The sequence below is a fragment of the Lissotriton helveticus genome, chromosome 10, assembly GCF_964261635.1.
Source record: "Lissotriton helveticus chromosome 10, aLisHel1.1, whole genome shotgun sequence".
In the NCBI taxonomy this organism is placed as follows: Eukaryota; Metazoa; Chordata; class Amphibia; order Caudata; family Salamandridae; genus Lissotriton; species Lissotriton helveticus.
Window position 1 is genome coordinate 1038504921 of NC_136071.1, and position 21154 is coordinate 1038526074.

The 21154-nt window shown below is 45.6% G+C and overlaps 1 protein-coding gene across 2 annotated transcripts in view; it reads left to right on the forward strand.

Annotated features, from left to right (window-relative positions):
- The window catches only part of CACNB2 (calcium voltage-gated channel auxiliary subunit beta 2), a 1223908-nt gene that overhangs the window by 1081138 nt on the left and 121616 nt on the right, over nucleotides 1-21154 (forward strand). For both annotated transcript variants that reach the window (XM_078663742.1, XM_078663743.1), the window contains one exon: nucleotides 4468-4604. In XM_078663742.1, the coding sequence (XP_078519868.1) occupies nucleotides 4468-4604 (137 nt within the window). The remainder of the gene's footprint in view (nucleotides 1-4467; nucleotides 4605-21154) is intronic.

A 21154-nucleotide genomic window follows, 5' to 3' on the forward strand; every position in this document is an offset into this window, starting at 1 on the left:
TTGATCCTGACCTAATCACCTTTCTGTTCAAATCTGGAAGAGATCCTAGGAAAGGAATCGAAAGGTGCCTTAAACAAGCTCAGGATAAGCTTCTCGATGTGATGGGACCACTCTCTAAAATTCTGGATATCACCGAAGAAGCTAAAGCTAATGACTCACCTATAGATATCGAAGTGCTTCGAGGATGGTCTCAACGTGCTATTTGCCTTATAGGCAATGCTAACGCAAATCTGATCACTGAACGTAGGAAGGCTGTTCTCCTGAGGATGAACCCGAAACTAGCTGACCTCTCAGCTAGTGAAGATATGTCCAACACAAAAGGGCTCTTATTCGGAGACAATTTCATTAAAACGCTCGGGAAATATGTCTCCACATGTAATGCCTTTAGTAGGGCACAGTCAAATATGCGTAGAGTCTTTGGCACTCGATCACTTTTTGGAAGGGCTGACAGAAGGGGACAATCTGTCAGCCGCTTCTCATCCCGGTCCCAGTTTTATCAAGACAACAGAGGCTATATTCCCTATAGAGGTTTCCGTGGAAACTCAAACTTCTATCCACAAAGAGGAAGGGGCTCAAGATCCCGTGGTGGCAGACCTCGATCATCCAATCAAGGAAACTACGGTAAGCACAACCCCTTCTATCCCCTTAAAGGTGGCAGGAAGATTGAGGCAATTCGAAAAGAATTGGCTACGAATCACTCAAGATCCATGGGTCTTGGAGACTGTTGTGGGATTCAAAATAGAATTTTGGGAAGAACCCTTTCAGGAAAGAGCTCCCAGGGAACTCATTTTAGACGAAGAGAATTCGAAATTGATAGAGACAGAGATCTCCCAAATGTTAGAGAAAGGGGCTATTATAAAAATTCCACTTTCAGAGTTAACGAAAAGCTTTCTGAGTTCTATCTTTCTAGTCAAAAAGAAAGACAAGGGTTGGCGACCCGTTATAAATGTAAATTTTTTTAACAATTTTCTAATCTACAGACATTTCAAGATGGAAGGTATCCATCTTTTGAGGGACATTCTTCAGACCAAAGACTGGCTAGTAAAATTGGATCTGAAAGATGCCTATTTCACCATTCCCATGCACGAAGATTGTCGCAGATATCTCCGATTTACTTGGAAAGGAACCCTCTATCAGTTCCAATGTCTCCCCTTCGGTCTATCTTCAGCCCCTTGGTGCTTCACCAAGGTTCTTCGTCCGGTGGTCAGTTACTTAAGGGAAAGGGGGATTCGTCTTATAATTTATTTAGATGATATCCTCATCATGTCTCAGGACAAGACAGAAATTCTGGAACATTTAGATATCACTATGAACCTCCTTCGAGACCTGGGTTTTATCATAAATTTGGAAAAATCTATTTTAACCCCAACTCAAGAAATAGAATTCTTGGGTTTCAAAGTCAATACCATTCTATCCAACCTGATTCTTCCCCACCAAAAGGTTGTCAAGATCAGGAACACGTCTCCTACGTCCTTTCAAAGGATATTATCCGTCTGAAAGACCTAGCAGGGTTTTGGGTCTCCTTTCATCTTCAATTCAAGCAATCTCTCCGGGCCCACTTCATTACAGGGGCTTGCAGAGATTAAAAGCTCAAGGCCTGAGGAAGAGTCTCTGGTACGAAGATTCTCTTCCCCTTTCAGAAGACGCTCGAGAAGACCTACTTTGGTGGAAAAACAACCTCCAAGCTTGGAATGGAAAAGCTATATTTGGAAATGTACCAGATTTTATCCTAGAATCAGATGTGAGCAACCGTGGTTGGGGTGCTCGTCTGAACGACCTAGAAACCGGTGGGAGATGGTCCTTTTCAGAACAGTCCCTCCACATAAACTCTTTAGAAATGTTGGCGGCCTTAAATGCCCTTATGAGTTTCAAAGAAGTTCTGAAGAACTCCAACACTTTAATCCGTTTGGACAATTTTTCAGCCGGATCTTACATAAATCATTTGGGTGGCGCAAAATCCAAAAGTCTCTCGGTTATCGCAAAGAAGATATGGTATTTCTGTTGGGAACACAAAATCACCCTCAGGGCAGATTACCTTCCCGGTTCGTTGAATCGGAGAGCAGACTGGAATTCACGTTTTCTTCACGATTCCAGCGATTGGATGCTGAATTCAAGATTTTTTCATCTAATTCAAGAAGTTTGGGACCCAATCCTGCTGGATTTATTTGCCAGCCGATTGACGAACCAAGTTCAGAATTACTTCAGCTGGAGACCAGATCCAAACGCGTCGGGAGTAGATGCCTTTCTCCAACCTTAGGAAGAGACGAAGGGCTGCTACGCCTTCCCTCCCTTCTCAATGATTCAGAGATTGTTATGGAAAGTGAGACTCGAATCATGCAACATAATTCTGGTGACTCCTTTTTGGAAATCCCAGGTATGGTTCCCCGGTGTAATGGAGTTGGCAGTAGACTTCCCATGGTTAATCCCTTCTTGCCCAGGCCTACTACAAGGCCCTGACGGAGAAGAACATCCTTTAGTCTTGGAGGGGAACATGAACCATCTTGTTTGGAGGATATCAGGGATTCAGGAAGATATTCTGAACTTTCGGGAGAAGCTAAAAGCTTACTGAAAGAATCATGGGCCCCTGGGACCAGAAAGAGATACAGGGGAATATGGAACAAATGGTCTGGTTGGTGCCTTGAAAGGGATTTGGATCCCGTTCAATTTCCTTTACAATATGTAGCTAATTACCTCGCTCATCTTTTTGAATCAGGTCTCTCTTTTAGAACCATCAACTGTTACAGGTCAGCTATCTCTTCAGGTCATTGTTTGATTAATAACCTTGCTATCGGAAGTAATCCACTAATCAAGAAGGTCATGAAGGGTATTAGATTTAAGAGACCTCCTAGAGCTCGCTATGAATCTCTTTGGGATGTTAATCTTATTTTTTACCTTTTCATGTCTTGGCCTGGTAATCAGTTACTTTCCCTTAAAAGAATTTCAATGAAATTAGCAACCCTATTGTGTTTAATATCCTTCAGGAGGGTGTCTGATATTAAAGCTCTTGATCTTTCCTACAGATTTTATTCTTCTGAAGGTGTTCATTTCGATATTTGGAAAAGAACGAAAACGATGTCAGAATCTATCTTCTATCCCTTCTTTCATGAATGTGAAAAATGTGTTGTTAATTGCATGAAATGTTATGAAAATAAGATTTCAGTTTTTAGACCTCCAGGATGTGATCAACTTCTTTTATCTTTTGTTAGACCTTTTAAACCAGTGTCATCAGCAACTTTAGCGAGATGGATACGCTTGATTATGCATGAAGCTGGTGTAGATCTGTCTAGGTTTGGTGCTCACTCTTCTAGAGGTGCAATGGCTAGCAAAGTCTTTTGGGCTGGAGGTTCTCTGCCCGAAATACTTAAGGCTGCAGATTGGTCTAATGCAAGTACCTTCTCGAAGTTCTACTTGAGACCGATAGAACATGTTAGCGGTGCAGCTTTGCATGGCTTTAAACATGCATAATGGTAGCCTCCGGTCTTGTAATGAAATGTCGTTTCTCCAATTAACATGAAGAGAGAATCTTGATTTCATTAAAGACATACGGAGGCTAACATTATCCCACCCTCCTCTCCCTGAGAGGTTTGGGTTGATTGATGTCTTTTTTCTTATATATCTGAAAAGTGATTATTGCCTCTTGCCTTTTTCACTATATGATATTTGTTGTTCCTTCTCAGATAACAATCTTAAGGAATAATTGTTTCGATGAGATTTCTTCACTGTACTCCTGTGTCATCGCAGCCCAAGAGGAAGATAGGAGCCTGCTCATCCTAGTTGCTATGTGTTAAAGTTCTATTTTATTGTGATGTAATAGTATTCTTTAAAGGGCTGCATGTTTGGGCAGCAAATAAAAGTATTTGCATAATGTTAGCCTCCGTATGTCTTTAATGAAATCAAGATTCTCTCTTCATGTTAATTGGAGAATCGGCATTCCCCACTAATACAGTTTGAGTTCCGAAGTAGCATGCTACCTCCCGAAAAGCGATTCAACACCTCATCAGGGGTAGCAAGCGTTATATAAATGCAAACAGTTCCCTCTTCTGTCCCTCCACTATTTTTTTTAATCCAAATAACAAACTCAACATGATCACCGCTCAACATAATTTCATATCTCCCTATACTATTTCACCACTAATTCTCTTTGGGTCCCAGAGTAGCATGCTACTTGCCAAAAAAGCACTTTGACGCCTCGTCAGGGATAGTAAGTGCTAAATAAATGCAAATACAATACTATATATATGTGCAAATTATTATGTTTTTAAAATACAATTTTATCTCTGTCGGACAATGTTTGTCAAAATACGGTTGCTTATAGACCGCATTCATTTAATATAAAATGTCAGCCACCTCGTAATAAATGATTTACTCATCCACTAGAAATGTATTACTTCACATAATAAGATAGCATTCAGAAACTTGTAATGGTTTCTTCAGTAGGTTTTATATTTTGTGTTTTGCCTCCTGCAGAAATTTAATAATGACTGGTGGATAGGCCGATTGGTGAAAGAAGGCTGTGAAATAGGATTCATTCCAAGTCCAGTCAAACTAGAAAATATGAGGTTACAACATGAACAGAAGACGAAACAAGGAAAGTTCTACTCAAGGTAAAGCATACATGCGTGGAAAAAGGAAACAAATATATAACTGCCATGAGTGAATGAGAGCTCATATGTAAAATGTTGTAGAATATGCCCACACCACTGTGCCACAGAATAAGGATGTTAAGCAATAAATGGCAAACAGTCACAAATCCTATAATAACTTGAATCAGCGCCATTGTATGTACTCTCAGTGTAAATGAAACACCAGGAAATATTTGAACACGTTACCGATATTTATATTTTTCTGTTATATTTATTATTATTATTTCATTATATTTGAAGGTGTTTTGTAAAACGTGTTCAAGGCACTCGGATGATAGAAGTACATCTATTGTATCACTGCCATAAAGAGCTTAAAAAACGAAGGTGCATGAAAAAAGAAACATCATTGGCAAAATCACCATGTGTCCTTTTTTATTATTCAAAGTCTTTTCAGTGACATGCCCATCCATATAACTCAAAACACAGCAAACATTGCCTGCCATTTAACAATCACTCTCTTATATGTTTTTTAAACAGGTAGAAATCTCAAGACCTAGTTAAGGCATTTTCTCTTTTTACTTTCTAATTGATGTACCTGAGTATACCTGCAATATTTTCTGGCCAGTCAGTCTAAGGCCCCCATTAGGATGGCGGGCGGACTTTGCCCACCCGCAATCCCATCGTGGAAAGGGACCGCCTGCCATAAGGGCGGGGGTCCCGTTGGGAAAATTAGGATATGCCCGCCACAGTGGCGGGCGCATCCTGTATTTTTAACATTGTGGCGGGCGGTGCTGAAAGCACCGCTCGCCGCAATGGGAAAAATACATGCAGTGCATTTTAAAGCACAACGTGACAGGCTGGGGGGTACCATAGGTAGCCCCCATGTGCACCCCCTAAACCCCCGCGGGCCCCCTAAGCAGACTCCGCATGCCTTTCCATGGCGGGGCATTGGAAAATGCCCATACTAATATGGCTGGCGGTGCCTGATAGACACCGCCACCATAGAGAACCCTTTTCCGCCCGTTCGCAAAGCGACCGGGGCTGAAAAGTGGCGGACGGTCTTTCCGTCCGCCGCGGACCCCCCAGCCATAATAATATGGAGAGGGGTCATTCCGGCACGGATGGGGGGCGGATCGCCCCCGCCAGGCCGGCGGTGTCTACCACCAGCCTGGCGGGGCGATCCGCCCGCCATCCTAATGGGGGCCTAAGTGTCAGCCCCACAGCAGCTACCAGCATCTATATGAGAAAAAATGACCTGGTGTGCATGATGGACTCATTGAACACTTGACACAATAACTGAGGGTGTCGAACAGCCACCCAGGTAAAGAAGCATGCCACCAGAAGCATATCATGTGGAAGGTAAGGACCTAGTGCAGAGACAGTCACAAAAGAACAACTAGAGGGAAATAGAAGCTAGGAAGTAAAATCCTGTAGGCATCTTCAAACAAAGAAGAGGTAAAATAACCATAAGAAATCTAGGGAAGAAGAATGTCATATGGGCATCATAGAGCAGCAAGCTCAGCATCCGTTACTCCTAGATTACTACATACTTCTGCCACCTGTCCGCTCCTCCTAATATAGGTGCATATGTTTTCAACACAAAAATCAGCTGGATACAATCTCGATAGTTATCGTAGCATCTTGCTACAGGACAGTATACCAGGTTGGACAGATGCTGACATTATACTACTTAAAAGTGGTAAAAGAAAAAATGCAGCACCAGTTCTGGCCCATGCACTTAAACTGCAGCGTTGGATTTTGAAGGAAAATGGAGAACATACAATTTAAAAATCCACACTATCCTATTGATCTTCAAGATCTTACATTGGGTGGTGCTGCCCCATCCCAAAAATCCAAAATGTTGCCTTTCTTAAGACCCCAGAGGAATCTCATGTTTCTTGGTGCGGATGACAATTTGATTCAAAATGGCTGTTTCATCCAGAATCCTTCGAGATCTTTTGCATTGGCTATGCAGCTTATGCAACCACAGCAGCTCTGTGCACTGCAGTGCTGCTTTTTAGCTCTCGCTGAGCCAGCGAATGCGCTGCTGTGCGAGACATTTAGTAAGCGGCTTTTGAAAGTGCCACCACAGGCTTTTGGTGGCCTCAAGCTTGCATGTACGCAAGCATGCACGCGCGCAGCCACCATCTGTTTTTCCTCCGTCACACAACTCCCTCTTCTCCCCCTCCCCCACCACAGATCGCTTCTTGCGGCAGCTCGAGCGCGCGGCCAATGCTTGCATCGCTCGCCGCGTTCGATTGCGATCACTTTGGCGGCCGTGTCACTTTCACGGCTGCGCGGCCAATGCTTGTTTATTATTCCCCCAGGCCATCTGCTGTGCTCAGCTCTGCTCCCCGTGCCGCGGGCATCGCCCTTCAAACCTTCATCATCTTAGTTACTTCCTCGCGGTCTGCCTGCCTCTCCGTGTGCTCTGGTGAGTTTTTTTTTCTTCAACTTTCCGTCTATGTTTAAGAAAGATGCTAAGCTGGTCGCCCCGTTACACCCACACGTCAGAGCCATGGTGTCCCCAGAATGGCTCTGCCATGACCATATACAATGAAGGAATGAGCGGGTGCCAAGAATAGTTATAACAATGTTTTGTTAATGGCTCCCTAAATGGTAAATACATGATCAGTACCACAGCTTAAAGTGCAAGCGGTAGGACAAAAGTAGACCGTTTTATTCAGATTACAATATTTAATGTAACATCTGAACAAATGTGAGCATACACATCCGGGCAAGATAATCTCATAAAATCTTTAAATTGACACAGCTAATAAAACAGACAATTCACGTACCATTTTTTTTAACTGAACAGAATCTTATAAAAGTGCAGTTATTGTTGTGTAACTGACAGAGCCAGCACAACGTAAAAGAGGAATGTAAATCAATTCCAGGAGCATTGGCTGATGTCAGGGCTGCATCCTCCTTTAAGTCAAAAGACCCTAGAAACTCCAGGCTCTAGCAGAGGTAACTGAAAGCGATGCCAGCTGAGGTCTACGCTTAATCACACACAAGCACCCTCCTTCATGTGAGGTTTATATAGGGAAATAATCTCTCTCTAAACAGGGAAGAGGGGAAATGAGGCAGGCATATGGTAACTGCGCTTTAAACCAGCATTTACTGTAACTTCTTCGTGCTCTACTTTCTCCTAGACTTGGATGATGTTCTAGAAAGACATGTACTGAACTGTAGCGCGCCCTAAACTCCATGTACGAGACAAGATGGAGTGCTTCGGTCAGGCACTAGAAGCTCAAATCAAAATGGCTTAACTAAAAGGCACAGAGCAGGCCCTATCACTGCTCAATGCGAGTTTGCTCATGCCACTTAAAAAATACTTCCACATAACTGTAAATTTGCCCACGTATTTATCATTGCTTAGGTCGCACTGAATGTTCTTGCTGGAAGCCTGGGGTCACCAAGAAATGAAAAGGAATATGCAAGGGTGGAAACATAATATTAGTGAAAAAAGATACAGCATATACCCCGCACTTACCACGAAAACACCCTACTGGCAAAGAGATACAATGGAGTGAGGTGGTTTAACTAACTGGTAAAATGGAGAAGCAGTGAGTAGGACCAAGTTAGTCCCCTGGGTTTACTGTGTCCACGTTGGCTGCCATCCCTGGAATTTTGATGTATTAAAAAGTTTACCTTCTTGTGTTGCCAGTGTTTGCAGCAAGCACACGCTATAGCTGCACTGCTCTAGATGGTTGAATGCATGGTGCCTGGTAGCATTGACTCTTAGAAATATAATTGTATTCTCTCTAATCCCATGACAGTTTGGTATGAGGATGCACAGACGCTGCTCCTGGGAGTCAGGTTTCACGTCTCTTCCTCTGCAGTGAAGCAGATATATGGCTATGGCTAATAAATGTGTTAAAGCTTCCACCCACGATAATGTAAAGCATGAATAAAAACTTATAAGGTCCCAAAGGTGATACCTATTGGCTGTGCCAATGCTTGTTCATTTGTTTTGTTGCAGAACAGATCAGGGTAGGTCCTTTTACACATGCCACAGGGAGCAGAGGGAACTCTACACTACCACCCAATTCACACTGCCATGAGCCTCACCTGTAAAGAACAGCTGCTACCAGAAAACTTGGCTACTTTTATGCCAGGTACCTCTTCAAAGTAAATAAACTTTTTCCATTCTCCTGTCTGTGATATAGATGTAAAGGACCCTTAATTCAAGCTGTAGCTGAAAGTGGCTGATGAAACCATCCAGTAATGGGGGCTGACTCAAAGCCCCTCTGTGTTCGTTGTTTATTACATTAGCTCCTTGGCTGCACCAGACCAAATAATGGCCAGTGAGTGAAATATTAACAGAAAGTACAGCCAGTATATACAATTGTTTAGCACACATTAAACAGTAGCCATAGGGATATAAAGAGAGGAAATGTAAAGATATGCAACTTATGTACAGAGAGGAATGTATCCAAAACGTTCAAAGTGGTAAAGCTAAAAATAGCAATAGATTTTAACTCTGGCCTTAGGGGCCCATTTAGTGTTGGATTTAGGACGATACTAGGATTACCATAGTGCATTCCCAACAACCAGTCCCAGGCCTCAGAGCCAAAGTTAAGTATGGCTGAAGACGTCTACCATAGTGAAAATTTAGAAAGTGGATAGAAATGGTCCGGTAACTTTTTCCATATTGGTTAGGGTGTGCCCAGGAGTTATTCTTACCAACCAGTCCTCGTCAGGCATAAATGTAGCATCTTCAGTCACCCACTTCAGAACATTCTGGACCTGAGGAAGACCAGAAGTGGGCGAAGTCAGTGTCTGTGACCTGGAAAGAGCCCTGAATGACCGTAACTGCTCTCTCTTGTTCCCAGGACAAAGAAGATTACTCATAGGATCATAAGGCTTACCTGTTAAAGCTACAGGGACACAACAAGCTACAAGAGGCCTTTTCCTGCAACTACCCAGCTTACTAGTGGCAACTAAACCTGGAATGGATTCTGGTGTTTGGCTTCTACAACAACACCCTGAGTCTCTAGGTGCCTCCCCTGGTGTCCTGGGGGCTTTAGAAGTGTGCTCCTGTGGTAGATTGCGACTTAAAGTACTATAGTAAGAAGATAAAAACTTTGACCAGAACAAACCTGGTTGGTGTATCCAACACATACTCCATCAAGGTCAGCGTCAAATTGGGCAGAGGTTCCGGTCTACGACAACTAATAGCTATGATTGGAACTTTATACTTCTAGGCGCTATTCTTACTTAAAAAAAAATTAAATGTATATCTCCGGTTCCGCCTATTCGATTTTCGTCATTTTAGTGCAAAACTGTTTATTCAAATTTACTCAATTATACGAATTTAGTTTGGGATTTTCATTGGTTCGCCTTTTGCCTATATGATTGTTTTAGTACAGAATAAATACTTTACACATTGCCCTAAATTAAGCCAGTCTTTTCTGTGACACAGCTACCAGGGGGTGATCTCATACTTTGAGGGTTCACCCTCACAAGGGTTTTGATTAGTCCTCGAGGTGGATAGTCACCCACTCCAAATAATAATCCAATATCTTACACCCACCAAGTGGGGCATATTAGTGAGTTCTGATATAAGTGATTAAATTTCTGCTATGTGCCTGCCTGGAGGGATAGCTAATTGAGCATAGAAAAGAGATTTAGGCTCTTTAATGGTGGCAGACTAAGAGAGCCTTAAAAGGCGGGACAGCTTTACGAAATATCTAAAACAAGTGTCTTCCTCACACCTGTACCTTACGTATTACTGCATGGACTCACAGCAGTGTTATAGTGCCAAATCCTGGTCGAGAAGTGGAGCTACTTCTGAATTGATCCCCAGTCGGTGGAGCTTCAAAACTGTGAATGTGTCTGCCCCAGGGTGGAGGATGCAGTGCTGAATTTAAAATAAATTGTATTTTAGGCACAGCATTATGTATAGTATATACACTAGGCTGCTAACCGACGGCTGCCCTTTTGGAGGATAACAATATTCCAGTCAAGCATGAGCCAGTAACCCCTTGGCTTATAAAGTGATTTTGTACACAATGTAAACTTGGCTGTTAACTTGTGGCAGTCATATTGAGGGTGTAACAATAACCCAGGAGGGCTTTTCACAGTGTCAGTTTGGCCTATTGAGCAAAAACGGTGCAAAGATGCACTGAGCCCGGTGTGGCAGGCTAATGAATCAGCAACTACCATATTGGAATATGTCAGAATGCCTCTTAGATATGCCACCTGTAAGGACTGCTGAGTGGTTGACTGAAAATATGGTGTGCTACATAGTTTGTCTTTACAAGTATAGATGTGAATGAATATAAAGGGCTCCCCTCAGTCACATATGTTTGTTCAGCATCAGCCAGTGCCTGTGGGGAGGACTAATCCAATTCCCCAGTTCCAATAAGTATTTATTAAAAATAGGAAATTGTTCATTTCAAACATTGTTAGCCTTTGCTAGGTTAATACTGTACTCCTCTGCAGGGAAGAAATGGGGATGTTATATTGTGGGCGTCCCCCTGAGTACATGTACAGGTCAGCCACTCTATGAGAGAAAGGCTTTACACATGGCCACTTTTACTGTGGAGGACAGTCGGTCCCTACCAGTCCTCGTGTTGTCATGTTGTGGGTTCACGTTTCAGTTGTGTGGAGTGTGTAACCAATTTAGTGTTGGTGTGCAGGCTCCTATTCATGCTGAGATGTGAAACTTGAGTTTTCTTCTCATGAGCCCAAATGTGTGTAGGTTGCAAGGGCATTCCAATCTGTAGATTGTAAAAGTGGTATTACAGTTTGTGAATTTATTGTGATTCCATATGTGCCATATGTGCCACATGTGCCAATCCTCCTTGTAGTCCTTTGTGTGGCTTTATTAAGATGACATGCATTGTTTGAACCATAGGGATTATTATGTCTTCTGTTTGGCAGCAAATACCACTCTGTCATAGTAGGTTTACTCCCGGGGTGGTGTGTTGCAGGCTATTCTTCAGGTTGGGCCCTCACTTGAACGGAAAACGACGTGGCAATATTTTGCTGTGCCCAATATTGAATATGTGCTAATATTTCCATATTATATTACAGATTTGAGTTGAAAGGGCATCATAAGTAAAAACTACTGTGACGTGTTCCAGTTTGTTTGTATGGGGTTGTTTTCATAATGCTTCCTGTATTGTATTGAGCATCAGTGTTTAGGCTTATGGTAGATAAACTGTCCTACTGAGAGATTGCTCCTGAGGAATTCCCCGAATTAATTAATGAACTTTAGACGGTAAATTTGAAAAAATAAAGAGTCAATCCCTGCTCAGTGTTTCTGACTTATACTGTATGCATTTTATTAATTAATGTAGAGAAATTCTGCTTTGGTAGCTCTTTTTCCGACCTCCGGTGAGGTGCCTCTTATTTCCCTAGCACAGCTGATAATTATTTAACTGAACTGTGTTCATGTAATGGAACTTTTGTGTTTTCATAAACACTGCCTGTGCAACTCTATTGGCTTTGCCTTCATTTATTTTTTATTTTAGGAGTTTTATATAGCGATGGCCAAACCCGAGGCGTATCAAAGCACTTTACAGTAATGTTAATGTTTTCAGGCAAAGTAATATAAAAATGTAATTTCAAGAATCTAGATACATTTTCAGTCAATCTCAAAGCAATAATAAGATTATTGTGGAGTGATTTTGTGTAGAGCTTGTGGGAGGGATAACATGTAGATAAAGGTGTTGGTTTTGGAGGAATTCTTCCAGTTTTCTAGTATAGCTCGTGAAGGAGAAGTTGGTTCTGATGTGTACAGGGAGAGCGTTCCAGATGTTGGGGGCGTTGCCTGCGAAAGAGCAGGAGAGGGCTTTTTGTTTGTGTCTTTTGGGGTGGGGGATGAGAAGAAGTGTGTCAGAACTTCTTAGGTTCTTGATTGGCCTGTTCTTGTGAGTTTGGCTGTTTGTAGGTTCCTGTTGACAGGAGGAAGTGGAGCGGGCTGAGCAACTATCCAGCTGCAGCGTGGTGTTTAAAAAGACAGCACTTTGTAGGTTGTTGTCTGAATTGAACATGTCTGGGGGCCATAGTTTAACTACGATCCCCTCATACTGGCACAACCCATTTTTTTTAGCAGACATACTGTGTATGCCTCAGGTAGCACAATGTATCTGCTAAAATGTGGCTGACTGGGCGCATAGCAGTGCATCTCTGAACCCAATGAGAAACCACACAGGGCAGCGGGGGCAGGATCCCCAGCACTTACCCAGCTTCTTATAGGGATGTGCTTCCAGTCCTTTCAAGAAAGCAAGGTTAGTTAAAAACAAATTATGGGCATGTGCTTGGAATCTCTGTGCATTTCTTTGTGTGCTTGTGAGTTTAAGGCCTATTGAATGTGAGTATGTTTGTGTATGAGTGACAGTGATAGGAAGTGAGTATGGGTGAGAATGAGGGAGTTGGAAGTTTTGGGGGAAGAGAGTAAACATGAGTGGGAGTGTGTGTTTGTATGCATGTTGTATGATTGTGAGACTATCCACTGGTCGTGGCATACTTAGTATAATTCTGTTCTTATGGTGCATCCAAAGTAACATGATACCGCTGGCAAATTGAAGATAATTTGTGGCATGAGGAAGAGCACTCATGGGAAAAATACAGCATTGACATATTAGAAATAATTCTTGGTATGGCATTGCATACTGGTGGGTATTCTTGGCATGGGGGCACCCATGGCAAAATGCTGGCCCTGGGATATTAGAGGTAATTCTTGGCATTAGGGGGCACCTAAGACAAAATTTGGACCCTGAAATACTCGAAGTTATACTTTACCAGAGGACACCCAAGGCATAATACGAGTGCTGGTATATTGGTGGTAATTATTTGCCTTATGGAGGACAGCCATGGCATATTGGGGCTGAGGGTCCGGTTGGAGAAATCAAACCTTGATAAAATTCTGCCTCTGAAATACTGGAGGTAATTTTTTGACAACCAGCCCACCCATGGTATATGGGCAGTGTCAATGTATTGGAATATTGTATGTAAATATAGCTGTAAGGGGGTGCCCATAACAAAATGCTGCCATTAGTACAGTGAAGTTGATTATTCACATTTTGGGAACTCTCAAGACAAAATTTGGGGAAAATTAGCTGAACTATTGGCAAGTATTAGCCCCCACCTCTTTCAAGGTTCACCAGCAGCAACTGAAATTCTGATTTACATGCATTTTATTTTTAAACCCCTCGCGGTACTTTTCCTGATTTCTGGCGCAACACAGCACAGCAACCAAAGTCTCACTTTACTGCAATATGCTAGAGAAAGAGAATTCCAGAGTCTGATCTACTAAAATGTGGCCCAGCTTCTTCTTTTTCCTCAAGCACAAGAACAAAATTAGGATTCCCAGCACCATGCACGCACTTTGCACCATAGTGTAAAGGTGAAGGTGTCCTGTCTTGGCATAAGTTTTGTACCAGAAAGGTACCCTTGCAAAACAAAATTCTAAGCCTAGACACATTTTTACCGGCTCGGCGACGTCACCACTTCGTCAGAAGTGGGGCGGAGCTGCGAGCCGTATTGTAAAGGGTATTCTGTTTTGTGCCTGATAAATTCCTCAGTGCGCGAGCTTTTTCAGTCATTTTGTTTGGCATCTGCATAGTGATTCGTCTTCGCTGTTCTGTCTTTTTAGTAGCCTTGACGCGATAGGCTACATGTAATTTCCGGTCGCCATTGTTGGCATATTCTGTGCGGTTATGCGCACGGCCGTCCATAAATATCAATTAGGAGCTGTCAGGGAGGTGCTGTAATGGAATCCAGATGCTGTGGGCGCGTTCACCATTCTGCAGTGCGTTTGGTGGGCGCGCGCCATGCAAAGCACAACATTTGTCTGGTGTGCATCACAGCCTGGTGCAGACAAGAAGATTCTTAAGACGGGAACGTTCCTTGCTCCGTGCCGAGTGCGAGTGGTTTTCACAGCTTCCCGTTTGGTGTGTCATTTTTTGGAGTCATTGCACAACCAGGTCATTTGTGAAGCAGGGAAGGGTAGGTGCGTGCGTAGTCTGTCTTAGTGTCAAAATCATTTTTTTCCGACTTTATTTGGTGTTTGCAGTTTTATGTAGCGTGAAGTCGATCTGAAGGTAGTAGATGATATTAACCACATCGATGCTATGCATTTTCCCGCTGTGTGCTGGAAACAACAAAAACACATGTTCCATGACGAGCTGGGCTCGTCATCAGCGTAGCAGGAGGCTACATCATGACGAGCCCAGCTCGTCATGAGCGTGGAAGGGGTTAAATTAAACCAAGGTACATTTATTAGGCACGGGGAGTTTAATTGATGCTTAGAAGCATATGCTGGTAAGATGCTATCGTAAATCGAGCATTTTTAATGGCGACAGTTCTGTCTGTTATGCTACATTTTTTAATTGCTTTGCTGTTGCTCTTTTCTATTGGGTGGCATCGTATGATTGGCTTAATTAAACTGATGGCATTTGGTAATGTGGGAGAGGGATAGGGTCCTAAAGCTCCAGCAGTTCCTAAGAGCGTATTCTTTTCAGTACCACCACCATCACCAGTACTACCGGTACTACAGACACCAGTACTACCACTACCACCAGTACTACCAGTACCACGAACACCAGTACTATCACTACCAGTACTACCACAACCAGTACCACTACCACCACCAGTACTACCACCACCAGTACCACCACCACCAGTACTACCACTACCAGTATTACGGCCAGCAGTACCACTACCACCAATGCTACTGCTACCAGTACCACCACCACCAGTACTCCCGCTACCAGTACCACCACCACCAGTACCACCACTACCAGTACTACCACCACCAGTACTACCACCAACAGTACTACCACTACCAGTACCACCACCTCCAGTACTACCACTACTACCACTACCAGTACCACCACCAGTACTACCAGTACCATCACCACCAGTACTACCACTACCAGTACCACCACCACCAGTACTACCACTACCAGTACCACCACCACCAGTACTACCAGTACTACCACCATCAGTACTACCAGTACTACCACCACCAGTACTACCACTTCTACAGCCACCGGTACTACCACTACTACAGCCACCAGTGCTACCACTACCACCACCAACAGTACTACCACCACCACCAGTACTACCAGTGCCAGTACTACCATAACCAGTACCACTACCACCAACAGTACTACCACCACCAGTACCACCACCACCAGTACTACCACTACCAGTATTACGGCCAGCAGTACCACCACCACTAATGCTACTGCTACCAGTACCACCACCACCAGTACTCCCGCTACCAGTACCATCACCACCAGTACCACCACTACCAGTACTACCACCACCAGTACTACCACCAACAGTACTACCACTACCAGTACCACCACCTCCAGTACTACCACTACCAGTACCACCACCACCAGTACTACCAGTACCACCACCACCAGTACTACCACTACCAGTACCACCACCACCACCAGTACTACCAGTACTCCCACCATCAGTACTACCAGTACTACCACCACCAGTACTACCACTACTACAGCCACCAGTACTACCACTACTACAGCCACCAGTACTACCACTACCAACAGTACTACCACCACCACCAGTACTACCAGTACCACCACCACCAGTACTACCACTACCACCACCACCAGTACTACCAGTACCACGACCACCAGTACTACCACTACCGGTACTACCACTACCAGTACCACTACCACCACCAGTACTACCACCAACAGTACCCCCACCACCAGTACTACCACTACCAGTACTACGGCCAGCAGTACCACCACCACTAGCACTACCACTACCACCACCAGTACTACCACTACCAGTACCACCACCAGTACCACCACCATCAGTACTACCACCACCAGTACTACCACCACCAGTACTACCACTACCAGTACCACCACCTCCAGTACTACAACTACTACCACTACCAGTACCACCACCACCAGTACTACCAGTAACACCACCACCAGTACTACCACTACCAGTACCACCACCAGTACTACCACTACCAGTACCACCACCACCAGGACTACCACTACCAGTACCACCACCACCACCAGTACTACCAGTACTACCACCATTAGTACTACCAGTACTACCACCACCAGTACTACCACTACTACAGCCACCAGTACTACCACGACTACAGCCACCAGTACTACCACTACCACCATCCCCAGTACTACCACCATCCCCAGTACTACCACCACCACCAGTACTACCAGTACCACCACCACCAGTACTACCACCATCCCCAGTACCACCACTACCAGTACTACCAGTACCACTACCACCAGTACCACCACCACCAGTACTACCACCAGCAGTACTACCAGTACCATCACCACCACCAGTACTACCACTACCAGTACCACCACCACCACCAGTACTACCAGTACTACAGCCACCAGTACTACCACTACCACCGCCACCAGTACTACCAGTACCACGACCACCAGTACTACCACTACCAGTACTACCACTACCATTACCACTACCACCACCAGTACTACCACCACCAGTACCACCACCACCAGTACTACCACTACCAGTACTTCGGCCAGCAGTACCACCACCACTAGCACTACCACTACCGGTACCACCACCAGTACTACCACTACCAGTACCACCACCACCAGTACTACGACTACCAGTACCACCACCAGTACCACCACCACCAGTAACCCCACCACCAGTACTACCACTACCAGTACTACGGCCAGCAGTACCACCACCACTAGCACTACCACTACCGGTACCACCACCAATACTACCACTACCAGTACCACCACCACCAGTACTACCACTACCAGTACCACCACCAGTACCACCACTACCAGTACTACCACCACCAGTACTACCACTACCAGTACCACCACCTCCAGTACTACAACTACTACCACTACCAGTACCACCACCACCAGTACTACCAGTAACACCACCACCAGTACTACCACTACCAGTACCACCACCAGTACTACCACTACCAGTAACACCACCACCAGTACTACCACTACCAGTACCACCACCACCACCAGTACTACCAGTACTACCACCATTAGTACTACCAGTACTACCACCACCAGTACTACCACTACTACAGCCACCAGTACTACCACTACTACAGCCACCAGTACTACCACTACCACCATCCCCAGTACTACCACCACCACCAGTACTACCAGTACCACCACCACCAGTACTACCACTACCAGTACCACTACCACCACCACCAGTACCACCACCACCAGTACTACCACCACCAGTACTACCAGTACCACCACCACCACCAGTACTACCACTACCAGTACCACCACCACCTCCAGTACTACAAGTACTACCACTACCAGTACCACCACCACCAGTACTACCAGTAACACCACCACCAGTACTACCACTACCAGTACCACCACCAGTACTACCACTACCAGTACCACCACCACCAGTACTACCACTACCGGTACCACCACCACCACCAGTACTACCACCATTAGTACTACCAGTACTACCACCACCAGTACTACCACTACTACAGCCACCAGTACTACCACTACTACAGCCACCAGTACTACCACTACCACCATCCCCAGTACTACCACCACCACCAGTACTACCAGTACCACCACCACCAGTACTACCACTACCAGTACCACTACCACCACCACCAGTACCACCACCACCAGTACTACCACCACCAGTACTACCAGTACCACCACCACCACAAGTACTACCACTACCAGTACCACCACCACCTCCAGTACTACAAGTACTAGCACTACCAGTACCTCCACCACCAGTACTACCAGTAACACCACCACCAGTACTACCACTACCTGTAGCACCACCAGTACTACCACTACCAGTACCACCACCACCAGTACTACCACTACCAGTACCAACACCACCACCAGTACTACCACCATTAGTACTACCAGTACTACCACCACCAGTACTACCACTACTACAGCCACCAGTACTACCACTACTACAGCCACCAGTACTACCACTACCACCATCCCCAGCCAGCACTACCACCACCACCAGTACTACCAGTACCACCACCACAGTACTACCACCATCCCCAGTACTACCACTACCAGTACTACCAGTACCACTACCACCACCACCAGTACCACCACCACCAGTACTACCACCACCAGTACTACCAGTACCACCACCACCACCAGTACTACCAGTACCACCACCACCACCAGTACTACCAGTACTACAGCCACCTGTACTACCACTACCACTACCACCACCACCACGACCACCAGTACTACCACTACCAGTACTACCACTACCATTACCACTACCACCACCAGTACTACCACCACCAATACTACCACCACCAATACCACCAGTACTACCAATACCAGTACTTCGGCCAGCAGTACTACCACTACCAGTACCACCACCAGTACCACCACCACCAGTACCCCCACCCCCAGTACTACCACCACCAGTACTACCAGTACCACCACCACCACCAGTACTACCAGTACTACGGCCAGCAGTACCACCACCACTAGCACTACCACTACCGGTACCACCACCAGTACTACCACTACCAGTACCACCACCACCAGTACTACCACTACCAGTACCACCACCAACAGTACTACCACTACCAGTACCACCACCAGTACCACCACTACCAGTACTACCACCACCAATACTACCACCACCAGTACTACCACTACCAGTACCACCACCTCCAGTACTACAACTACTACCACTACCAGTACCACCACCACCAGTACTACCAGTAACACCACCACCAGTACTACCACTACCAGTACCACCACCACCACCAGTACTACCAGTACTACCACCATTAGTACTACCAGTACTACCACCACCAGTACTACCACTACTACAGCCACCAGTACTACCACTACTACAGCCACCAGTACTACCACTACCACCATCCCCAGTACTACCACCACCACCAGTACTACCAGTACCACCACCACCAGTACTACCACTACCAGTAATACCAGTACCACTACCACCACCACCAGTACCACCACCACCAGTACTACCACCACCAGTACTACCAGTACCACCACCACCAGTACTACCACTACCAGAACCACCACCACCTCCAGTACTACAAGTACTACCACTACCAGTACCACCACCAGCAGTACTACCAGTAACACCACCACCAGTACTACCACTACCAGTACCACCACCAGTACCACCACTACCAGTACCACCACCACCAGTACTACCACTACCAGTACCACCACCACCACCACCACCACCACCAGTACTACCAGTACTAACACCATTAGTACTACCAGTACTACCACCAGCAGTACTACCACTACTACAGCCCCCAGTACTACCACTACTACAGCCACCAGTACTACCACTACCACCATCCCCAGTACTACCACCACCACCACCAGTACTACCAGTACCACCACCACCAGTACTACCACCATCCCCAGTACTACCACTACCAGTACTACCAGTACCACTACCACCACCACCAGTACCACCACCACCAGTACTACCACCACCAGTACTACCAGTACCACCACCACCACCAGTACTACCACTACCAGTACCACCACCACCACCAGTACTACCAGTACTACAGCCACCAGTACTACCACTACCACCACCACCACCAGTACTACCAGTACCACCACCACCAGTACTACCACTACCAGTACTACCACTACCATTACCACTACCACCACCAGTACTACCACCACCAGTACCACCACCATCAGTACTACCACTACCAGTACTTCGGCCAGCAGTACCACCACCACTAGCACTACCACTACCGGTACCACCACCAGTACTACCACTACCAGTACCACCACCACCAGTACTACCACTACCAGTACCACCACCAGTACCACCACCAGTACCACCACCACCAGTACCACCACCACCAGTACTACCACCACCAGTACTACCACTACCAGTACCACCACCTCCAGTACTACCACTACTACCACTACCAGTACCACCACCACCAGTACTACCAGTAACACCACCACCAGTACTACCACTACCAGTACCACCACCACCAGTACTACCACTACCAGTACCACCACCACCAGTACTACCAGTACTAGCACCATTAGTACTACCAGTACTACAACCAGCAGTACTACCACTACTACAGCCACCAGTACTACCACTACTACAGCCACCAGTACTACCACTACTACAGCCACCAGTACTACCACCACCACCAGTACTACCAGTACCACCACCACCACCAGCACCACCACTACCAGTACTACCACCACCAGTACTACCACTACCAGTACTTCGGCCAGCAGTACCACCACCACTAGCCTTACCACTACCGGTACCACCACCAGTACTACCACTACCAGTACCACCACCACCAGTACTACCACTACCAGTACCACCACCAGTACCACCACCAGTACCACCACTACCAGTACTACCACCACCAGTACTACCATCACCAGTACTACCACTACTACAGCCACCAGGACTACCACTACCACCACCACCAGTACTACCAGTACCACCACCACCAGCACCACCACTACCAGTGCTACCACTACCAGTACTACCAGTACCACCACCACCAGTACCACCATCAC